General features: G+C 45.0%; 1 protein-coding gene across 3 annotated transcripts; it reads left to right on the forward strand.

Moving 5' to 3' along the window:
- The first annotated feature begins 9,606 nt into the window (after positions 1-9,606).
- Positions 9,607-16,992, forward strand: ebag9 (estrogen receptor binding site associated antigen 9). 3 transcript variants are annotated; one of them, XM_061820194.1, is made up of 7 exons: positions 9,607-9,742; positions 10,157-10,251; positions 10,482-10,560; positions 10,782-10,943; positions 12,884-12,994; positions 14,669-14,760; positions 15,993-16,992. In XM_061820194.1, the coding sequence occupies exons 2-7, from the start codon at positions 10,169-10,171 to the stop codon at positions 16,108-16,110; spliced, it is 645 nt and encodes a 214-aa protein (XP_061676178.1). In that variant the 5' UTR covers positions 9,607-9,742; positions 10,157-10,168; the 3' UTR covers positions 16,111-16,992. The 3 variants fall into 3 exon arrangements, with proteins under 3 accessions (XP_061676178.1, XP_061676177.1, XP_061676176.1); XM_061820193.1 differs by having other exon boundaries at positions 9,619-9,816; XM_061820192.1 differs by having other exon boundaries at positions 9,622-9,930.
- Positions 16,993-21,324: the final 4,332 nt, after the last annotated feature.

Consider the following 21,324-nt stretch of genomic DNA (forward strand, 5'->3'; position numbering starts at 1 on the left):
CAACGCGGTGGAGAAACGCCAAAGCCCGTGCTCCGTCGCGGCCGTGAGCGCGGGCGGGAAGAACCGGCTGCTCTTCGTCATGGACACCCTTTCCAGGCGCATATTCCTGTGCGACACCGGCACCCAGAGGAGCGTACTGACCGCCACTGCGGATGATGCGCTGGTGGGACTCAGGGGCCACCCCTCCTGTTTGCTAATGGCTCCCCTATCTGTACGTATGGCATAAAGACTGTGGACTTGTGTTTCGGGGGTCGGCGCTTTGCATGGGACTTTGTCACTGCCGATGTCTCGTTCTCTCTCCTCGGCGCTGATTTTTTTTGTTGTGCCCACGGGCTGCTGGTGGACGTGAAGAAGGGCCGTCTGGTGGACGCACTGACTTTGTCCTCGGGTGCCTGTGGCCGCAACGAGGCGACTTATGGCGATCTCTCCAGTTCACTCTCAGATGGCACCAAGCATCAGCTCCTCCTGGGTTAGTTCCCTGGCTTGAAGCGGCCCACTTTCTCCTCTGCTGCTACCAAACATGTGGTCGAGCACCACATCGAGACCAAGGGTCCCCCGATTCATGCGAGAGCCCGACAGCTTGACCCCGAGAAGTTAGCTGTTGCTAAGTCCGAGTTTGCCAACATGGAGCGCCTGGGCATCATCCGCCGGTCGGATGTCCCGTGGGCCTCGCAGCTACACATCGTCCCTAGACCAGAGGGCGGGTGGCAACCATGTGGTGACAACCACCGCCTTAACGACGCCACTGCACCCGACCGCTACCCTGTCCCCCACATTCAGGACTTCTCGGCCCACTTGGCAGGCAAAAGCCTGTTCTCCAAGGTCGACCAGGTGCGCAGTTATCACCAGGTCCCTGAGCACCCCTCAGACGTTCCCAAGACGGCTGTAGTCACACCGTTTGGCCTGTTCGAGTTTCTGGGGATGCCGTTTTGGACTCAAAAACGTGGCCCAGTCTTGCGTTGAGTCGTGCCGCTATGCTGTCCCACCCGTCCCACGACGCCTCACTACTGATGCATCAGAGTACGCCATTGGGGCCGTATTCAAACAGTGGTTCGGCGGCGCCTGGCAACGGCTTGCCTTTTTCAGCCATCAGCTGGTCCCCAGGGAACGGAATTACAGCACATTCGATAGGGAGCTCCCCAACCTCTGGCTGGCGATCCGCCACTTCCATTCCCTATTGGAAGGCCGTGAGTTCACTGCATATGTGGACCACAAACCTCTCACTGCCACCATTTCCAAGGTGGCCGAGCCGTGGTCCGCCAGCCAGCAACGCCAACTGTCATTCATCTCGGACTACACAACGGACATCCGACACATCGCCGGCAAATCCAATGTGGTCGCGGACTGCCTCTCCAGGGCTGTCGTCGGCACTGTGCATCTGGGTCTTGACTATTCCCGTATGAGCACGGACCAGGCCTCGGACCACGGGGTACAGACCTGGGTCGACTCGGGCGTGGCCTGTCAGCGTGCTAAGGTGCACCGCCACGCAAAAGCCCCTGTGGAGTGCTTTGCTGTCCCCGAGAGGAGGTTCGACCACGTCAACGTCAACTTCGGTGGTCATGCTCGGCCTCAGGTGCGCCCTCAAGGAAGGACTGATGCCCTCTTCCTTTGGAGTTGGCCCTCCCCCCACGCTGGGGGCGGCCCCCTTTTCCCCGACTCCCTGCACCTGCCGGGGTGCCCTCGACCCCATCAGGGCCCTGGCCCCTTGACTCAATGGACTGTGTGCCCCCCCCACTCGGTCCCTGCAGTGCACACCCGCCGGGGTCGGGCCATCGTCCCTCCACGGCACAGGGATTTTGACTATGGGTTAATTCTGGGGGTGCTGGTGTGGTGGTCTACATAATTAACCCACGGGACCTCGAGTTAGGTTACAAGGTTCCGCACAGACTGTTTTTGTTCTTACACTTCCGTGAGTTGGTGAGTAGTGAGTTCCCGCCGTTATGCAAGTAGTCTGTTGATGTCTGCCAATAAAACAAGGTTTGTTACTGTGTTCGACACTCCGCCTCCGACTCCTTTTCTTCGGCGCTACAGTAGTGTATAATACAGCTGTTGAAAACCGCAAGGAAAATAAAAGGGGCAAGATAAACTGTCAATAGTTTAATATCCATCGTATAAATACGGTATTTTCACTAACCATTGCAGTTTCCCAGTACTTGTTAATGTGAGGTGTGGGAATAGTTTTTAGTTTGTATGTGGCCAGTGGCTGGTTGGTGATCAGTTCAGGGTTTACCCTGCCCCTCACCCAGAGAATCCCAGAGAGCCTCCAGCACGCCCGCGACCCTGGTCGGATCAGCAGAAGGAAACTGTATGGATGGAGAGTAATCACTCCCCGTGCCTGCGTGGGTTTTCTCTGGGCACTCCAGTTTCCTCCCACATCCCCAAAACATGCAACATAAATTGAACACTCTAAATTGCCCCTTGGTGTGATTGTGAGTGTGGCTGATTGTCTCGATCTGGCCTGCAATTGGCTGGCAACCAGTTCAGGGTGTCCCCTGCCTCATGAACGTGGACAGCTGGGATAGGATCCAGCACACCCAGCGACCCTTGTGAGGATACGCAGCTAATAAAATGGATGGATATTGTATAGTACTATTACTGCTAAATGTACTATTATTACGAAATGTATTCAGGATAAGAACATAATGCAGCCCTATGCAGGCACAAGCCAGTGCAATCTGTAGATTGATCCCAAGCCTGGATAAATGTAGATGGTGCGTCACGAGGGGTATACAACTTTAAACTTTGGCAAACAAATATGAGCGTTCATCAATAGAATCTCATTCTGGAACGGTCGTGGCACGGGTTCACAACTGTTTTATTGAATGGATCGGTGCTGGTCGGCGCTCAGGAGACAAAGACAACACTCAACAAAAGACCAACGTTCCCAAATGTTATTTAGCCTAATAACTGGCATATTTATTTCGACCAAATGCAAGTTTTCAAAATACAGTTGACATTGCGTGAAATCAATCATATGAGCCCCTTACCTATGCCGAGAAGGTGGAGAGCCTAACACCCAGGTAGAGGTCCGCTTGTCAACCAGCTGGGCGTCCGTACGAAACCCGCAGCAGACTCTACCTGTTTGTACTCTGCATCTCTCTATTATACTTTTCAGTTGCGTGCGAGAGAAAGGATGGGTGGCCTACCCGTCCCACCTGGCGCCGCAACAATTGTTTCCTGATTTACTATTGACACCTAAGTGTGTCCTTCAGGCTCTGAGAAACATCTTACGCAGCCATAACTGTCAAGACATCCTACAACAATGTTCGTCTTTGGTATGCATGTGAACAAGATAGTGAAATGGTCCAGACATCTTGACCAGAAAAACAAGTGATGCGAAAAACAAGTGAGTGAAAAACAACTTATATAACCATTGTTGCACAATACATTCGGTTCAACGGTTATGGGAAGCATCACTAATTAACACTCCTTTCAACGACGCCTGCACTCTTAACCTGCAGGCCGTCAGTGGAAATTCAGCAACCGTGGGTCGAAGACAAAGATGAGAAGGAATGTGGATTTGTCAGCAGAACAAGAAGAAGAATGCACAGAGCCTACATCTGAGTGTAGGGACTTTGAATGTATGTACTATGACAGGAAAACCTCAGGAGTTGGTTGACATGATTATTAGGAGAAAGGTTGATATATTGTGCATCCAAGAGAGCAGGTGGAAAGGGAGTAAGGCAAGAAGTTAGGGGCATGGTTTTAATTGTTTTATTATTTACGAACCAACGGTGCACGGGCGGACCCAAACGCAGGACTCCAAGACAAGGACATGATGATCAGTGGGTTTTATTATAAACGAAAGTTGCGCACGACAACAGAGGCCAAGAAGGCATGATCCAGAACACAAGAAACAATGTCCGATAACTATGAGTCAACTAAAGAGCATAACCAAAAGCATGACTGGACTATAATGGCGTAGTGGCGGAGTAACCCTGGATGCGGGAAAGCATACTCAACGAACTGTCAAAAACCAGTCACAAAACTCCAACTTAAATACATTGTCTAATCGCAGTGCCTCGTGTGACACAGCTGTGACCGGCGACAGGTGTCAGAGATGAAACCGCTCGGAGCGGTGGACAGGCCATCCCCCTCTTGGCCGTGGTCCATCCTTGTTCATGACAGAAACCCTCCAAATGCTTGGATCCCAGACACGACCAAATCAGAAAAAAAAAAAAAAACATGACCTGGAGAGGGCACAAACCCCCCAATCACAGTCCGTCTGGTGGCCTTCCACGCTACCCAGAACGAGGTGTCGGGCCGAGCAGGTCAGGAGGTCGGCCAGGACGCCACGCACCAGTGTCCCTATGGGGCGATTCGGGAGGATGTCCTATGCTCACCCATAGGTCGCAGGCGGGAGGTCTTATTGGCCATACAGATCAGGCACACGTTGACATACTCCCTCACGTCCTTTCCCAGGTTTGGCTATCAAAACCGTTGTTCCACTACTGAGCGGGTCTTCACCATGCCAGGGTGGCAGATGGTCTTGTTTGTGTGGTCCCAATCAATGACGTCTCCTCGTAGCACAGGAACCACAAACAGACAGCCGGGAGGACATTCGGCTGGCCCCGGAGAGTTCCTCAAAGCCTCCTCTACCTGTGTCTCGATCTCCCAGGTGAACCCAGACACGAAGCAGGCTTACGGAAGTATCGGAACACTCACTGGCTCCGTTCACTCGCCTACATGGATCTGAGATAGTGCGTCTGGTTTGCCATTCTTTGAGCCTGGAGGGAAGGACAGAGTGAACCGAAAGTAGGTGAAAAATAGTGCCCACCTGGCCTGGCAAGCATTCGGTCTCTTGGCGGTCCTCAGGTACTCCAAGTTCTTATGGTCCGTGAGAATCAAAAATGGAACTCCAGCCAGTGTCTCCATTCCTCCTCCGCCTCAGCTCTTTCCGTCATGTGGGATATGACGAAGACGATTCGTGCGCGGTCTGTCGGGAAGGCGGAGGCCTGTAGCTTGAAGTGAAGATCGCACTGGGCGAGAAAGGGCTTAACATTCCCTGAGTCACCAGAAAAGCATTCGGGCCGGGAGAGAGGTGTGGCTATGAGCCGCTGAAGCTCCGCGACTGGTGGGATAGTGAACGCGACTTCGACTGTGGTAGGAACCGTGGCGGCCGCCGTCGGCGCAGCGTTAGCGGCGCTAGCCTGGGAAGCCAGCCATGGCTCCAATCGGACACAGATTTCATGAAGCCTCTGGTTAGTCACCTGAAGAGCAGCTGCTCGGCCAGCCATCTGCCTTGGATCTGCAATGAGCGGCGGATGGCTTCTGAGTCAGCTGGGTCCATGTTGTGGCCAGATCGTTCAGTCATAACATGAACTCTAGGACGGACACAAATGCACGACTCGCTAGACAAGAAGGCAGTTAGAGGAAGGTCTTAATTCGTTCCAATGTCGAATGTCGGAGATACAGCCAGAGCGAGCAGAAGTATTGGGAGCGTCTAGCTTATGGGGTTGGTCGGATGACAGGCGAAGGTTGGTACACAGGGTTTCAGGATCAGGAATGCGGAAGTGCAGGAACGAGGCATGGATGGCAACGATCTGGCCAGGCCAGACTGTCCTCTGGGTCCTATATATACTGGGGTTAATTATCAGCGATGAGGCGCAGGTGTGTGCCTCCTAATCAACGCAGCAGTGCCGCCTGGACAAGAAGGTGGGCCGGCTGACAAGACTTCACCGCCACCTGGACAAGAAGGTGGGCCGGCTGACAAGACTTCACCGCCACCTGGACAGGAACGTGCGGCGATCGCATACCTATCGCCGCCACTTGGGCAGGAATATGGGGCGGCCAACGAACCTTCACCACAGCCGGGACAGGAACACTGGTCTAAGGAACATGGTTCATTTGGAAGTCTGTCGCCACTCCGACGTGGGTGTAGCATGGCAGCGGGTCAGTTGCCACTGCAATCTGGGCTTGGCTCGGTAGCGGATCGGTGGCTACTGCGTCGTTGGCATGGTTTGCCAGGAAATCTGTCACCACCGCGACGTGGGCTTGGCTCGGTCACGGTTCTGTTGCTACCATGACGTGTGCTTGGCTTTGTAGCGCGTCAGTTGCAACCGTGGCGTGTGATTCACCAGGAAGTCAATCGCCACCGCGACGTGGGCTTGGCTCGGTATTGGGTCAGTTGCTACGTGGGCTTGGCCTGGGCGCGGGTGAGTTGCTACCGCAGCATGGACGTGGTTCACCAGGAAGTTTGTCGCCAACGCAACGTGGGCTTGGTTCAGTAGAGGGTCGGTTGCTACCGCGACGTAGGCATGGCTCGGCAGACAGTCGCTCGTCACTGCCGCACGGGCTCAGTTGTGGCCATCCCAGGACGAGGATGTCCAATTGCCGCTGAATCCCGTCCATAAGATTCCCAATTTCAAGGATCGACAAAACGTCGAGGGAAATTGCCCGAGACTCGGCCGACGCTGAAGCAGAAGTGGGATGGCGCTGTGGCTTGGTTATCGGCGAAGCACCAGGAGAGGTTGGCTGAGGCTCGGGTGTCACTGGAGAAGCGTGGATGGATGATGGGTGTGTCCTGGCCGTCGCTGACGCAGAAGCGGGATGCTGCTGTGGCTTGGTTGTCAGCGAAGCGCCGGAAGACGTCGACTGAGACTCGGCGGCCGTTGGAGTGGGATGCCGCTGTGCCTTGGTTGTCTTGGTCACCCCACCATGGGAGATGCTAGGCGGCACCCTGCATGAGAGTCTAGGACGTGGATAGATCGGCAAATGGGTTCCGAAAAAAGGATTGGAGGAAGAAGACTTGGACTCACGGGGGGGAAGGCATACAGGAGCGGAAGCGTAGGACCGCGAAACAAAATCCTCAGGGAAAGTTGAAATTCATTGTCTGAGTCAGAATCAGGCAGTCGGTCATATGAATCTAAGTCTTCTTCGTAATTCGAAAAATGTTAATCCAATACAATATGTGGTGGTAAGCGGGTCGTGGTTGGGATGTACTCATGGTACACGGGCGGTGCGGGAGGTAAGGTAGAAGAGGATGACATAACGGAGCCTAGTCGGATAGGAGATGGTTGATCCTCAGACAGGCGGCGTCCTTTTCGACGTGCCCGACGACGACGCATTTTCCCTGCTGGGTCCTGTTCTGGCCAGTTCGTTCTGTCACAAACCAACCAGCGACATGTGTCAGAGATGAAACCGCTCGGAGCCTTGGCCAGGCCACGCCCCTCTTGGCCGGGTCCAGCCTTGCTCATGACAATCTGAAGGTGGTTACTGACTGTAAGGTAGTGGTAGGGACGAGTATAATTGAACAGGATACGATGGTGGTGTGGAGGATGACGCTGATGGTGGGGAGGAAGATTAAGAAGACAAAGGTAGAGCAGTGAACCATGTGGTGGAAGCTGAGAAAGGAAGAATGTTGTGCGGCTTTTTGGAAAGAGGTGAGACAGGCTCTCGATGAACAGGGAGAGCTCCCAGAAGACTGGACTACTACAGCCAAAGTGATCAGAGGGAGAGGCAGGAGAATACTTGGTGTGTCTTCTGGTAGGAAAGGGGAGAAGGAGACTTGGTGGTGCATCCCCAAAATACAGGATGTCATACAAGGAAAGAGGTTAGCGAAGAAGTGGGACACAGAGAGGACTGAGGGTAGGCGAATGGAATACATTGACATGCGAGGTAGGGCAAAAGGTAGAGTGGTGAAGGCTAAACAAGGGGCATGTGCACTGGAAAGGAGAGAAATGAAGATTAGCTGAAGTAAAACAGAATATATGTGTGTGAAGGAGAGGGGTGGAGGGCGAAGAGTGAGGCTCCAGGGAGAAGAGTTAGTGAGGGTGGATGACTTCAAATACTAAGGGTAAAAAATCCAGAGCAATGGTGAGTGTGTTAAGGAAGTGAAGAAACGGGTCCAAGCAGGATGGAACAGCTGGCGGAAGGTGTCTGGTGTGTTACGTGACAGAAGAGTCTCTGCTGGGATGAACGGCAACGTTTATTAAACAGTGGTGAGGCCGGCCATGATGTATAGATTAGATATGGTGGCACTGAAGAGACAACAAGAAGCAGACCTGGAAGTGACAGAAATGAAGATGTTGAGGTTCTCGCTCGGAGTGAGGAGGTTGAATAGGATTAGAAATGAGTTCATTAGAGGGAAAAAAGTTGGATGTTTTGTAGACAAGGTTCGAGAGAGCAGACTTTGATTGTTTAGACATGTCCAGAGGCGAGAGAATGAGTATAGAGGATGAGGATGGAGCTGCCAGGCAAAGGGCGAGAGGAAGACCAATGAGAAGGTTGATGGATGTTGTGAGGGAAGACATGAGGACCGTTGGTGATACAGAGGAAGATTCAAGAGATAGGTGCACATGGAAAATGATGAAGCGTTGTGGCAACCCCTAACTTGATAAGCCGAATGGAATGGAAGATTCAAGATAACTACTCCACAAGGTGCTTAAACCAATATAAATACAATAAAATAAAACATATCAATTCTCAGGTAAAGTGACAGGTGAAATATTTTTTTTTAGCAATGCTGTTGTTCAAAGAACTTAAAGAACAAGGTTTCTACATTTTTACTGCCCATGTTCAAGCATTGGTAAGATGACAGTATTGTACAGAACAGTCCATTCATCCATCAATTTTCTGAGCTGCTCATCCTCACAAGAGCCGTGGTAGTGCTGTAGCCTCTACCAGCTGTCATCGGGCAGGAAGCAGGGTACAGACTGAACTGATTGCCAGCCAGTTGCAGGACACATAGAGACAAACAGCCGCACTCACAATCACACCAATTAATGTTGCATGTTTTTGGAAGGTGGGAGGAAACCGAAGTGCCCCGAGAAAACCTGCGCAGGCACGCAGAGAACATGCAAATTGCACACAAGCAGGGCTGGGATTGAACCCATGTCCTCAGAAGTGTGATGCCAATGTTTTACAACTGTTTCAATGTGCCTCCAGCACAGAAAAGTAACACAAACAAAAATAAAGGAAAGTGGAGTTGCATAGATTTTTCATTACGGTGGTGATGTAGTCTTAATGTTCAGTGGTATGAGTTCAGAGTGTTAATGGCTCTAGGGACAACACTGACTTCGAGTCTGTTTTTCCGGGTTTTTTGATGGATCTGTAACGCCTTCCAGAGAGCAGCAGCCTAAACAGGTGGTGACCATGTGTGGGAAGAGTACTCAGCAATATTCGTACCTCTGCTGTGGTAGCGAGAAAGGGCAATGACCGGTAGAGATAGCCGAGATCAGCAAATGATCTTCTAGGCGCTGTTTATCAGTCTATGCAGAGCGAGGATGCTCTCCACAGTGGTTCTACAATAATAATAATAATAATAAAAAAACAGGAGCAATTTAGCTTCTTGATTGTTCTTCCTTGGCACTCTCAGGAAGCTGAGTCGCTGCTGAGCCTTTCTCACCACCGCTCGTTATATCGTTCTATGCACAACTTTTATATAACTATTGTCATATAAATGACAATAAAGGCTTTTGATTTATTGATGCATTCAAGATACCCAAATCAGTGTCCGAGGCACAGATTATCTTTGATCGAGCAACACATTCTGTGCTAAAGACTCAGCGCGCCAATCCATCAATAAAATAACTACATAGAACCACAAAACGGATCATTTATACTACTGCACTAAAATAAAAGCATCTGACTTCAGTACGTCCGACACTTTTGGAGTAAGTGAAGGCAGCACGCGTGCCTTATTTCCTTGTTCCTGCTCCTCTTAGCTCAGCGCCAAGATGGCAGCTCCGCGATGGAGATGAGCAAAGCAACGACGCATTTTCTGTCATGAGACAGTATTCGAGTATGTCGCTCTTGTGGTCTTTGTCATGACATGACAGTAATCTAAAAGCTGGCACATCTCGTCAGAAGACTATTGTAAGTTTTTCGAGAACATGCTTTTCCGTTGGCGAAGCTAGCAAGCAGCGGGTTCGGCAAATAAATGAACTTGTCACGTCAGCTACACAAAAGGAAACACCAGCTTTGCATATGGTAATTTTCACCCGTTGCTCTATTCTTTAATTGTCGATAAAGAGAAAGCTTGCTAGACTGTCTGAAAGGGGAGAAACGTTACATTTTAGGCAGGGTTACTTGATATTCTCTTAGCTGCACTTGTGACTTGGTGCTTGCCTATTTACATTGACGATAGCATCATAGTTTTTGAGAGAGCACATAAACCACCTATATTCCAATGTTTTTTTCCCCCCTCCTCCACTAGATCTCGTTCATCATGGCCATCACTCAGTTCCGTCTGTTTAAGATCTGCACTTGCCTAGCCAGTTTGCTCTCTTTCTTTAAAAGATTGATATGCAGGTAAGTAAAGGAAAAAAACGTAAAATCTGTCCATTGTTTTTTTTTAATCTATGGTGGTAGCTGTAGGTTTTTAGCATATTCAGATTAACCCTTAATATATCTTAAATCACTTTTCTATTTAATTTATCTGCTTGTCGTGTAAATGTTATTGCATGCAAAAACGTTTAAAACTCAAACTTCAGGTGTGACCTTAATTTCCCTTTTTATTGTCCTATCTTTTGGGAATAAAGGAGTGGAAGGGGACGAAAGCTCAGCGGGGATCAAATAACGCTCCCTACCACAGTGGATTTCTCATCAGTACCAAAACAGGTTAGGAGTGAACTCTCTGGACGGAAAATAAACAAGGACTAGCAACATGGTGTAAGGTTTAACGTCATTTCATTTTGTGTGGGACGATTCTTAATGTTCCACATTTTAGTGGCATTTGGCTGCAAAGGTCTGCCTGGGTCAAAATGATCTGGTAAACACATCTGAAAAAGAGTACTTTGATCAAATAATTTACCTCCAAACTTTGTTTTTTTACTGTTAAGTGTGCACAGCCAGAAGTTGAAGAATGGAGTTCATGGGATGAGGAAGCTCCAACAAGTATTAAGATTGAAGGTGGGAATGGAAACGTCCACCCTCAACCCACTGAAATTGAGGAACCCGACTACTTCAAAGACATGGCACCAACCATTCGGAAAACACAGAAGGTATATCAACACTTACAGCAAAGAAATATGCTTAGTGATTGTTCTTTCCTTACTGAATTGCTCATCGAAAATACAATTAAATTGTGACTGCTTAATTTATGATTTGTTTTGTTAATGTAAAATAAAATAATGTATTTAAATATTAGGCTAGGATCAAAAATACAAAACTGAAAAACAGGCCATTGGACTGAACTTAATTTTAATATTTAGTTGGTCATGTTATTAGATTTGCATTCATGCATAACATCTGACACGACCTTTCCTGCAGTTTTATGAATGTTATCTTTGGTGTTTTTGAGGTGTACTGTGCCTAGTTGTAGCCCCACCCCACACGAGATTTGTACTCAAAGTTCCATCATAATGGTTGGAGAATGAATGAAAATTATTTTGTTGAAGTGATTTGCCCCAAGTCTACTCATTCACATGTGGTGATCCTTCTATGTGGTTATGACTAGAAAACCACCAAATTGAGGGATCAATTGTTGTGCCTTCCTCCCTAAGCGTGACATTTTGTCTCTTCAACAAAACATAGCTGTCCATGTTCTAATTTGCCTGATGTGCTTTTGGCAGAGTAAAATCTCTCTTGTGACCTTTTGTTCCCCCTTTTGTGTACTCATATGAGCCTAAAATCGAAATGTGAAAAGTCAGACATATTTGTTTTTTTGTTCTTCAGTTTCCAATTGAAAATGGAAACAAGTGACTTATTGATACATGTCCTGCTTTCATTTTTTTAGTGTCAAACGTGATTAAAAATTAAATGTTTGTCTTTATCTTGGCAAATATTCTAATGTCTCTATACTATAGTAGTTGTTAGTCACATCCCCACTAAAAAATGTTAGCGTATCATGTAGTTACTAAGTATCAAATCTAATATGGGAGAGATGCTTCAAGAAACATTGAACTGATCATCTGGTTACTTTTGTTTTTGACAATTGAAAGAAAAATCAGCAGATGATGATATCTGACAGTTTGTTTTAAGTCACATCATCTTGAGCTTCTGGTAAACCATCACAAGTTTTTGCATTCTGTGTATATGTTCATATTTAATAGCAGAGAGCAACATTTTTTTGTAATACAATGCGTGTTGAGAGCCGAGTTAAAAAAATAAACTAAATGTTGAGTTTCATAGTAAAGACATAAAATTTTCCCTTGTGGAAGCGCCATTATTTTTGCCAAGCTGCCAAATTACTCTAGTCAATTAGTGGATAAGTGTACTTTGTGTATGGAGCGAATATCGCCCAACAAAACTGCTTCCACTTTGGCAGCTGCACCAAGCAATTCTGTGCCATTTATCAGTTGCTCATCTAATCTGTATGCACAAAAATGCACTTGAGCATCGTTTACCTTTTTAAGTACAGTTATACTGTGTTCAGATTGTGTAGTATTTTTTCCAGACTGTTGCCGTCATTTGAAAGTGCCAGATCTTTGCCCAGTCTAGCTGCCAAGTAATTGGCAGAGAACCTTCATGTGATGGTGGTTATTCTGTAAATTTGGTGGCACTGTTTCATAACAGTAGGGCTGGAATTCACAACAGCTCACTTACAAAAATGAATTGAAAGATTTACTTGGACCTTAGTCAGGCCTTACAACCTTTGGATGCAAGAAATGTAAGAAGTCGATGCTCCATTATGTCACCTTTAAAGGTATGGTCTTTGTAAAGGTTGCCCCTAGGTATGATTGTGAGTGTGGCTGTTTGTGTCTGTGTCCTGCGATTGGCTGGCAACCAGTTCAGGGTGTACCCTGCCTCCTGCCTGTTGACAGCTGGGAGGGACTCCAGCATTGCCGTCCGTGACCATTGTGATGATACGTGACTAAGAAAATGAATGGATATTTCTAGACAGTTGATTTTGAAGCTTAAAAAACATGACATGGGGACGGATCAATATTGATGATGTGGGGAAAATAAATAAAACAGCATGTTTCTATTCTCCACTTTGCAGATACTGCTAAAGAAAAGGGAGCCATTGAACCTCTTGGTGCCTGATGGCTCTGCAGGTTTCTCCAGCAGACTAGCAGCCTCTCAGGATATGATGAGTTTCTGCCCACCTTCTGTGAGTTCTCTCTTATGCTCTATGAAACTTCAGGTATGCATTCTGTGTATGGCTGAGGAAGACATGAGCGTGAAGATTTTATTGTTGATTACTATTAAAATTAATTTTATCATCGTATAAATGCTTGAGCATAGTATTGTATGTCAGGGGTTGTCAGAAAGTCTCTGTCACAGATCCTCTTGTAACGTGAGGGAATAACTTTGATCTTAAATTATATCACCTCTCCATTCTGTGTGGACTTGGAGTGGTGGTGTTGTCTGAACAGCAGCATGGTGGTCTATTGGTATTATTGTGCCAACAGATTTGCTGTATGTCAGGCGACTTAAGTACAGTGGTACTTCTACTTATGGAATTAATCCGTTCCGGAAGTCGTTTCGTTATGTAAAACTTTCATGAGTAGAAACGCATTTTACATGAAAATAACGTAATCCATTCCAAATTTTGTTCATTTACCTTTGGCTTTGAGCAGTGATGTGAAGAGAACGGTGAGTGACAAGACATCGTGGGGAGGAGGCACCCACAAAACTTAATTGCACTAAAATTAATAAATTCTAAAAATTATGAATTCCAAACAAACAACAACATTTACTTTCAATGTTTTGTGAAGCACCAATCTAAGGATGTTTGCCTTTGACATCTTTTAATAATCTTGTGGAAATGTGTAAGGCAAATGCCACAAAAGTGAGTGATAGCTCAATGGGTTAATACATTTTTCGGATGATTCTTTTGAATAGATTCAAAAATGTCATGGAATTTCATCAACATTTCTTTTATTCTAGCTGACTGAGTAGAGCCTGCCTCCTCCTACACCGCAAACCGCTCCTGCATTGTCATGTGTTGCATCGCCTCCAGGCTTTTGCTTTTTCGTAGAAAGGTTCTCATGGTCCTCCTGAACCAACTCGTTGATGTCCTCCTCAGTCTTTCCCGGCGAAACAATTTCCTCAACTTCAAGTTCAACCTGAACCTTGCACCTCTCAAAATCCTGTTGAGCAGCAGCATTAGGCCACATGCATGCGTGTCATTTTTATATTTCTCAACAATTTCATGTTTTGTTTTTAGGGACAAAACAACTCTTGTCTTCTTCTCACTGGCAATGGCCATCAATTTTTTGGGGCGCATGATGAAAAAAGATCAATAAATCAGCGAAGAAGTTGCACAGTACGTGTGTGCGTGAGCATATGATTATGGATTTGGTGATGAAGACACAGGAAGTGTGTCACAGGTAAAGATTGACATCCCCCCCAAAAAAATTGACGTCGCTCCTTGGCAATAGAGGGAGGGATGTGATGCCAGCACGATGCTACATGGTAGCCAATAGAGGAAGCTGCTCTAATGTGCCACACAAACCAAGAGACAGGATGTGCGTCTTGGCTTAAGATTGACATCCCTCCGAGCCAATGTGATGCTAGGAAGATAATCCGGCAGTTGCCAATGGCAAAGCAGCTCTATTGCGCCGCTTTCAGACCAAGATACAGTACAGGATGTTTACGTTCGCTGACATCCAGCGACCTTTTTTCCCTTTCGTATCCTGAATTTCCTTCGTAACTAGAGACAAAAAAAATTCTGGGGAGGCTTTTCATAACCTGAGTCTTTCATAAGTAGAGGTACACACCATTTCTTTCTGTTGGATTTATACCATAATATTGTCGTTGGTGCGATTGTATCACTGTACAGGCGGAGCTTGGCGAAATGGACAACTGGCAGGGGGACACTAATGCTTGGGAGGAGGAGTCTGATGCCACCTGGGAAGCTGAGGAAGTGCTCAGGTAGTGCATCTACTGTAAAGCTTTGGCCAAATGTTTTGAGATTCACACAAATACAAATTTTCACAATCTACTGCCTATTTTTTTTTATGTTGGTAATTTTAATGCATTCCAGAATGTTAGGAAAAGTGATCAGATAAATTTAAATGAATTGAAAAGTCCCTATTTGCCATTAAAATGCCCACTAAAACACACACTTCCACTGCACTTCAGCCCTGACACAGAAGGAGGACTAGCTGACATCATGCCAGTGATTCTCTCGTCAACACAGTTGGGAGTGTTGATGAGGAAAAAGCTTGATCAATCTTTCATGCTGATTGAGTTAGAATAACACCCTGACAAGGAGGGTGGTGATTGAAATCCTTCGTCTTCCTCCTTTTCTTCCTTTAACAAAGGTTACCAGCAAGGAAACATGCAGTCATCATTGCATTGTACAAAAAGGACTTTTAAAGGCAAATATATTACTGTTTGTACGATTGCACCTAAATCAACCATTTATTGGCTCATGAAGAACTTCAAGCAGCGAGGTTCAATAGCTGTGAAGAAGGATTCAGGACACCAAAGTAACTCCAGCAAATGTCATGACCCTTTCCTAACGTTCGTTTGGCTGCGAGATCAGGTCACCTCCAGTGCAGATCTTACTAAGGAATGGCAGCAAGCAGATGTGATTGCATCTGCATGCACAGTGAGGCGAAGACTTTGGGAGGATGGCCTGGTGTCAATAAAGGCAGCAAAAAAGCCACTTCTCTCCAAGAAAAACACCAGGGACTGGGCTGCTGAGGACCCGGTTAAGTCATTTTCTTTGATGAAATCCACTTTCCGATTAAAAAAATTGCCAATTTCTGACAAACTCCAAGCATTATTTGTTTAAGAATGTGTGGCCATCAGTCAAGACAGCATGCCAGGGCGGATTGCAGAGGTCTTGGAAAAAGAACGCAAATATTGACTCTTTGCATAAATTTCATTTGTCAAGAAAATTCTTTGACACTTGTGAAATTCTTATAATTATACTTCACTATATCATAGTAACATCTAACAAAAAGATCCAAAACACTGAAGCAGCAAAATTCGTCATAACCAATATTTGTCATTCTGTAAACTTGGCCTCGAGTTATATTCACAGTTCATAGGTGTGTAGCTTTACTCTTTGACCAAGAGATGGCAGCATTTACCACTACAATGGAATTCATTTCATATGTAATTACATATTTTACCAATTTTAATCCTTGTAACAGACAACAGAAGCTGGCTGAAAGAGAAAAGCGATCCATGGAGCAGCAGAGGAAGAAAATGGAAAAAGAGGCACAGAGGATGATGAAGAAAGAGCAGAAGATGGCTGTTAAGCTTTCATAACATTCTGCTTCGAGCCAGAGGAATACAAGGGAAATACACTGCATCAGTTGTGCGTTTATTTTTAAAATCATCAAACCATCCAAACCTCTCATGCTGCAGTGCAGCATTGTCAGAAACCTGTCCTCCCCATCATGTTTCAAAATCTTTTTGGCTTTTATGTATGAATTAGGATTTCTGGGTTTGCCCCCCCCCAAGTTATTTTAGGTGTATGTGCTAATTAGCACCTGCCCTATTCAAGTTGTCAATAAACTGAACCTGGACTTTACAAATTTTTCATATAAGGTGTCTAATTGCTTTAATTTCTAACTACAAAGGACAGTGGGTAACATTTTTTAAGGATCTGTTTATTGCTCATCTTTTTGTTTAATTGTTTGAAAGCTTTTCCCACCAATGATTGCTTGCACTGTACCTCTGCAAAATTAATGGTCAAAGTTAAATAGCATAAATAGTCTGTAAAAATAAGCCGTGGGTTCCTATGGTAACAACAAGGCTACTAACGTGAACCTCAGACCGTGATTAAAAAATATACTATTACTCATCAAATGTTTATGAATTGGTCTGGCAGAAGTGTGAATAAGTGCCATCAATTATGAGGTATGAATCTTTCACTAGCTACATAAATCAGTTGTGTTGCTTTCCTCTGTTTTAGATTTTCACTGGCAGCCTTTTTTGAAGTGAAATGTGCATTTCTTTGTGGTCTGTTGATTTTTGAAAGTGATGGATGTAAAGTCAATGAGTTCAAGTTAAAGAAAGAGAGAAATGTGCCGTCAACTGAGCTCCCTTTGAGAATCTAGATTCTTCAGCAATAAGATCTCCCTAATTCACCAAAAGCTTGCACGGTACATTGGTGTGTCTATTAAAAATGATATTTGTTATTTCTGATTTGCCGTATACAGTGTTTTGATTATTAAAGAAATGTGACTGTCTGAAGTCACCATCCTGAAATATACCCTCACAGCTTTTTGAATAAACTTCAGTCAGGTGAATAACATGCTTTCTGAATACAACAGATTGTAAATGGGTGTAAATTTTGAAATTTTCCACTTTTTAAATAGTATCAATAATATATTGCTCGGCTATCATGGACCTTCAATCTGTACATCAATTTCAATAGTCATTGATGGTGTAGTGCCAGGGGAGCCAACCAGTCAGTGATCAAGAGCTCCATTTTTTTTTAACTGTGTTACGGCCAAGAGCCACATTGTATACATGAAAGAGCAAAAGAGCCACATCATACACATGAACATTCCCTCCTCACACACATACCTTTGCTCTGCCAGATTTATTGTAAATGTCACACACCATTATGATAGCAAGAAAAATCGACTACTAGAGAGTACAAAGACCACAGGGCAGTAATTTAAAAACAATTGTATGTTCTTTCACACACAGAGAAACTAGCAGTTCACCTAAGTCTTTTGTATGTCAACTCTCATCTAATGCAACTCTAAAATACTCACATGACTGGAGGTCTAGTGCAACTGTGAATAAGTGGCCATGCTAATGTCCAATATTTTCTGTCCAGCAGTGTGGAGGGACAGTTGAAGGTCTGATACCATTTGTTTAAGATTTTTCTTTTCATGACAAAATATTTCAGCGATGTCTGTCCATCCATTTTTTGAGCCGGTTATCCTCACAAAGGTTGCAGGAGTGCTGGAGCCTTACTGAACTGATTGCCATCCAATCGCAGGGCACATTGAGACAATATCCGCACTCACAATCACACTTCAGGACAATTTAGAGTCTTCAATTAATGGATGTTTTTGGGAAATGGGAGGAAACGGGAGTGCCCAGAGAAAACCCATACAGGTATGGAGAGAACATGCAAACTCCACACAGGTAGGGCCGGGATTCGAACACCGGTCCTCAGAACTGTGAGCCCCGCTATAATCAATTCCATCACTGTTCCACCTTTCAGCGATGTCATCCAGGCATTTTTTTCAATCAATTCCCCTTAGTTGTAAGGGTTAGTGACATTAATTGGACACTCTAAATTGCCCCGAGGTGTGATTGTGAGTGCAGCTGTTTGTCTCTATGTGCCCTGGGAATGGCTGGCAACCAGTTCAGGGTGTCCCCAGCCTCCTGCCCGTTGACAGCTGGGATAGGCTCCAGCACTCCTGTGACCCTTGTGAGGCTAATTGGTTAAGAAATTGCATGGATGGATGGGTTAGTGGCCCTTTCAATGTTCCAAGCCAGTTGACATGATGCAGGCATTAATGAGCTGTGCTGGTACTTTTCCCAGCTGACACTTGGTGAAAGATAGGGTACACCCTGAACTGGTCGCCAGGAAATATCAGGGCACGTGTAAAAAAATCAACCATTCACAGTCACATTCACACCTAGAGGCAGTTTATTAATTCATCCATTCATCTATCCATCCATTTTACAAACCACTTATCCTCACAGGCGTCGTGGGAGTGCTGGAGCCTATTTCAGCTAGGTTACACCCTGAACTGGTTGCCAGCCAATCACGGGGCACATAGAGACAAAAACAGTCACAATCACACCTAAGAGCAATTTATAGTCTCCAATTAATGCATGTTTTTTGGGATGTTGATGGAAAATGGAGTACCCGAAGACAACCCACGCAGGCAAGGGAAGTACATGCAAACTCCACACAGGCAGGTACGGGATTTGAACCCCAGACCACAGCACTGTGAGGCCAATGCTTTTCAGTTGCTACACTGTGCTGCCTTGCTTCTTTATATTGAATTTTATTTTAGTTATTATAAGAGTTTGTGCTCATGTACGGTCTACAATATTTCTAATTAGATATAAGATATCAGTATTGCTATATTGCATATCCGTCAATTTAGTTAGTAATCTACTTTTTTCCCTTTTTGTCTTAATATCAATATTGGCATCAGCCCTCAAATTCCATATTGTTCAGGCTCTCGTAAAATATACTGTAGCTGCTAAATAAAACAAAACACATGTAGCTATTAAGTGAGCAAATAATTTTTCTCAAATGATTATGCCAGATTAAAATGATAACTGAAGAATTATTTGAAGATTTGTTAGACCACAATGCATTGCTGCTTGCGTAAATTTCAAATTGTGACAATATTTTGTCTGCATGGATAAAAAACAAAAAGGTCAGGTGGTGAACGAAGATTAGGTTCTGATGTATTCCATGTGAAGCGAATGTTCTGCAGGTATAATTTTAACTGCTTGTTTTCATGTTTGAAATCAGTGATGCCTGTCCCGTGAGATTGCTTTTTGTTGGTTAAAACTGCTTTAGAAATGACCTAAAGTCCTTTCAAAACTGGAAATCTGTCAGGGTACTCAGAAAGACAACTTCATAAACAATATTTCCTATACCCTGAAGGGTAATATTTCACCACACATCATCCTAACACAAGCCTACTATGCAGGTTGTTACAGCATCCTATGATTCAGGCTTTTGATGGCTACTGAACCATGATATTTTGGTTATGTAACATGGAGATACAACGCCATGGCAGAATAGAATGTTGTCATCATAGAGACGAAATTATGTGTTCATTCCTTTAGATTTGTCAGATTTTTCTTAAGTAGATTTGAATTGGCATTAGACTAAGTGTGTGTAGATGGATACAGTAGATGCAGTGATGCTAACCCAGTTTGTGAGCAGATTTAGACCTTCAGAGACTACCCTTAAAGTGGATTCAATGCACTTTACCCTGTCGGCTGTTTTGCCCCAAGGGGTGTGAAAATGGAGATTGACAAAGCTTTTACCTAAAATGAGCAGTCATCGCAATGCTGTCTGGTTAGCTCCCCTTTATTTATTCATGTTGTGAACATCTTAAATAAATTATTTGCCAGCTTTTACAGCGCTCTTACAGAAGATTGACCTACAGTGGTGCCTTGAGATATGTGTTTCATTTGTTTCATGATAAAGTACGGAACTAAATGATTAAATCTATGGATGGATGGATGGAAAAGCGATTCATCCCTTCCTGCCCCAACCCTCCAATCATCCACTTCCTTGTCAGTCACACTTGCCTCTTCTACTCTACCTTCTCTCCCATTTTCTTTATTCATTAACTTCTCAAAGTACTCTTTCCATCTACTTAGCACACTACTGGCACAAGTCAATATATTTCCATCACTATCCTTAATCATCTTTACTTGCTGCACATCCTTCCCATCTCTGTACCTCTGTCTGGCTAACCTGTGGAGACCCTTTTCTCGTTCTTTCGTATCCAACTTGGTGTACATGTCATCATATGCCTCTTGTTTAGCCTTCGCCATGTTCGATGTTTGGTCCTCGTTGTGTACTCCTCATTGGTAATGTTGTTAGCGCGCGAGGCTAACTTAGGCTGAACAGCTTCAACGCTTACGATACAGCACCAATTTAGGTACTAAGATGTACTAAGATAAGACTTGTTAAATTTCCTATAAGTCCTCAGTGCCCTCGTCATACAAGTTCTGAAGTTACTCACGTTCGATGTTTCTTCAACAGCACGGTTTGATCAGAAACGCGTCTTGTTATTAGCCAACCAAGCTCAGGTGGGCTGGGCCAATAAGCAAGTTTAAGTTGACGTTTCTACTTGCCCAACTTCCTACTAAGTACTCACGCTCCTCGTAAACAAAACGTAGGTATTGCCGGCCGTGTAAGTAGTAACGTTTGATGTTAAATATTAGTTCAGCTCCATTAAATATTAGAATACAGATGCATTTTGTTGTTAGCGATCTAGGCTAGGCAAACTTAGGTCGCACATATAGTTAAACATAGAACACAAATATTCATACTCCGATTCACCCCTACAGGAAATTTAAAGTCTTACATTAACTTACCCTGCATGTTCTTGCAATGTGGGAGGAAACCAGAGCACCCAAAAAAAACCCACACTGGCACAGGGAGAACTTGCAAACTCGACACAGGAAGGCCTGAGCCCGGATACAAACCCAACACCTTTGAACTGGGAGGTAGTCTTGCTCACCAATTGTCCAATGTGGTGCTCAGTGTAATACAAACATATGGATATACAGTACCTAGAACCAGTCAAAACTGCTTAGAAGGTCACAGTAATAACAGCTACATGTATAATATAAAGAATATATCCCCAAGTATTGTTATATTACCTATATCTGTGTTGTTACACTGTGTGAAAATATTCGTTGCTTGAAGAGTTATTACGGAATTTCATCTGTGCTATTTACCCATTTGTGGCATTTTCCGTTAACATAAAGAAACTTACCATATCTACAACAATGTGGCTGTTTAAAACA

This window comes from Syngnathoides biaculeatus, chromosome 5 (assembly GCF_019802595.1).
Source record: "Syngnathoides biaculeatus isolate LvHL_M chromosome 5, ASM1980259v1, whole genome shotgun sequence".
NCBI lineage: Eukaryota > Metazoa > Chordata > Actinopteri > Syngnathiformes > Syngnathidae > Syngnathoides > Syngnathoides biaculeatus.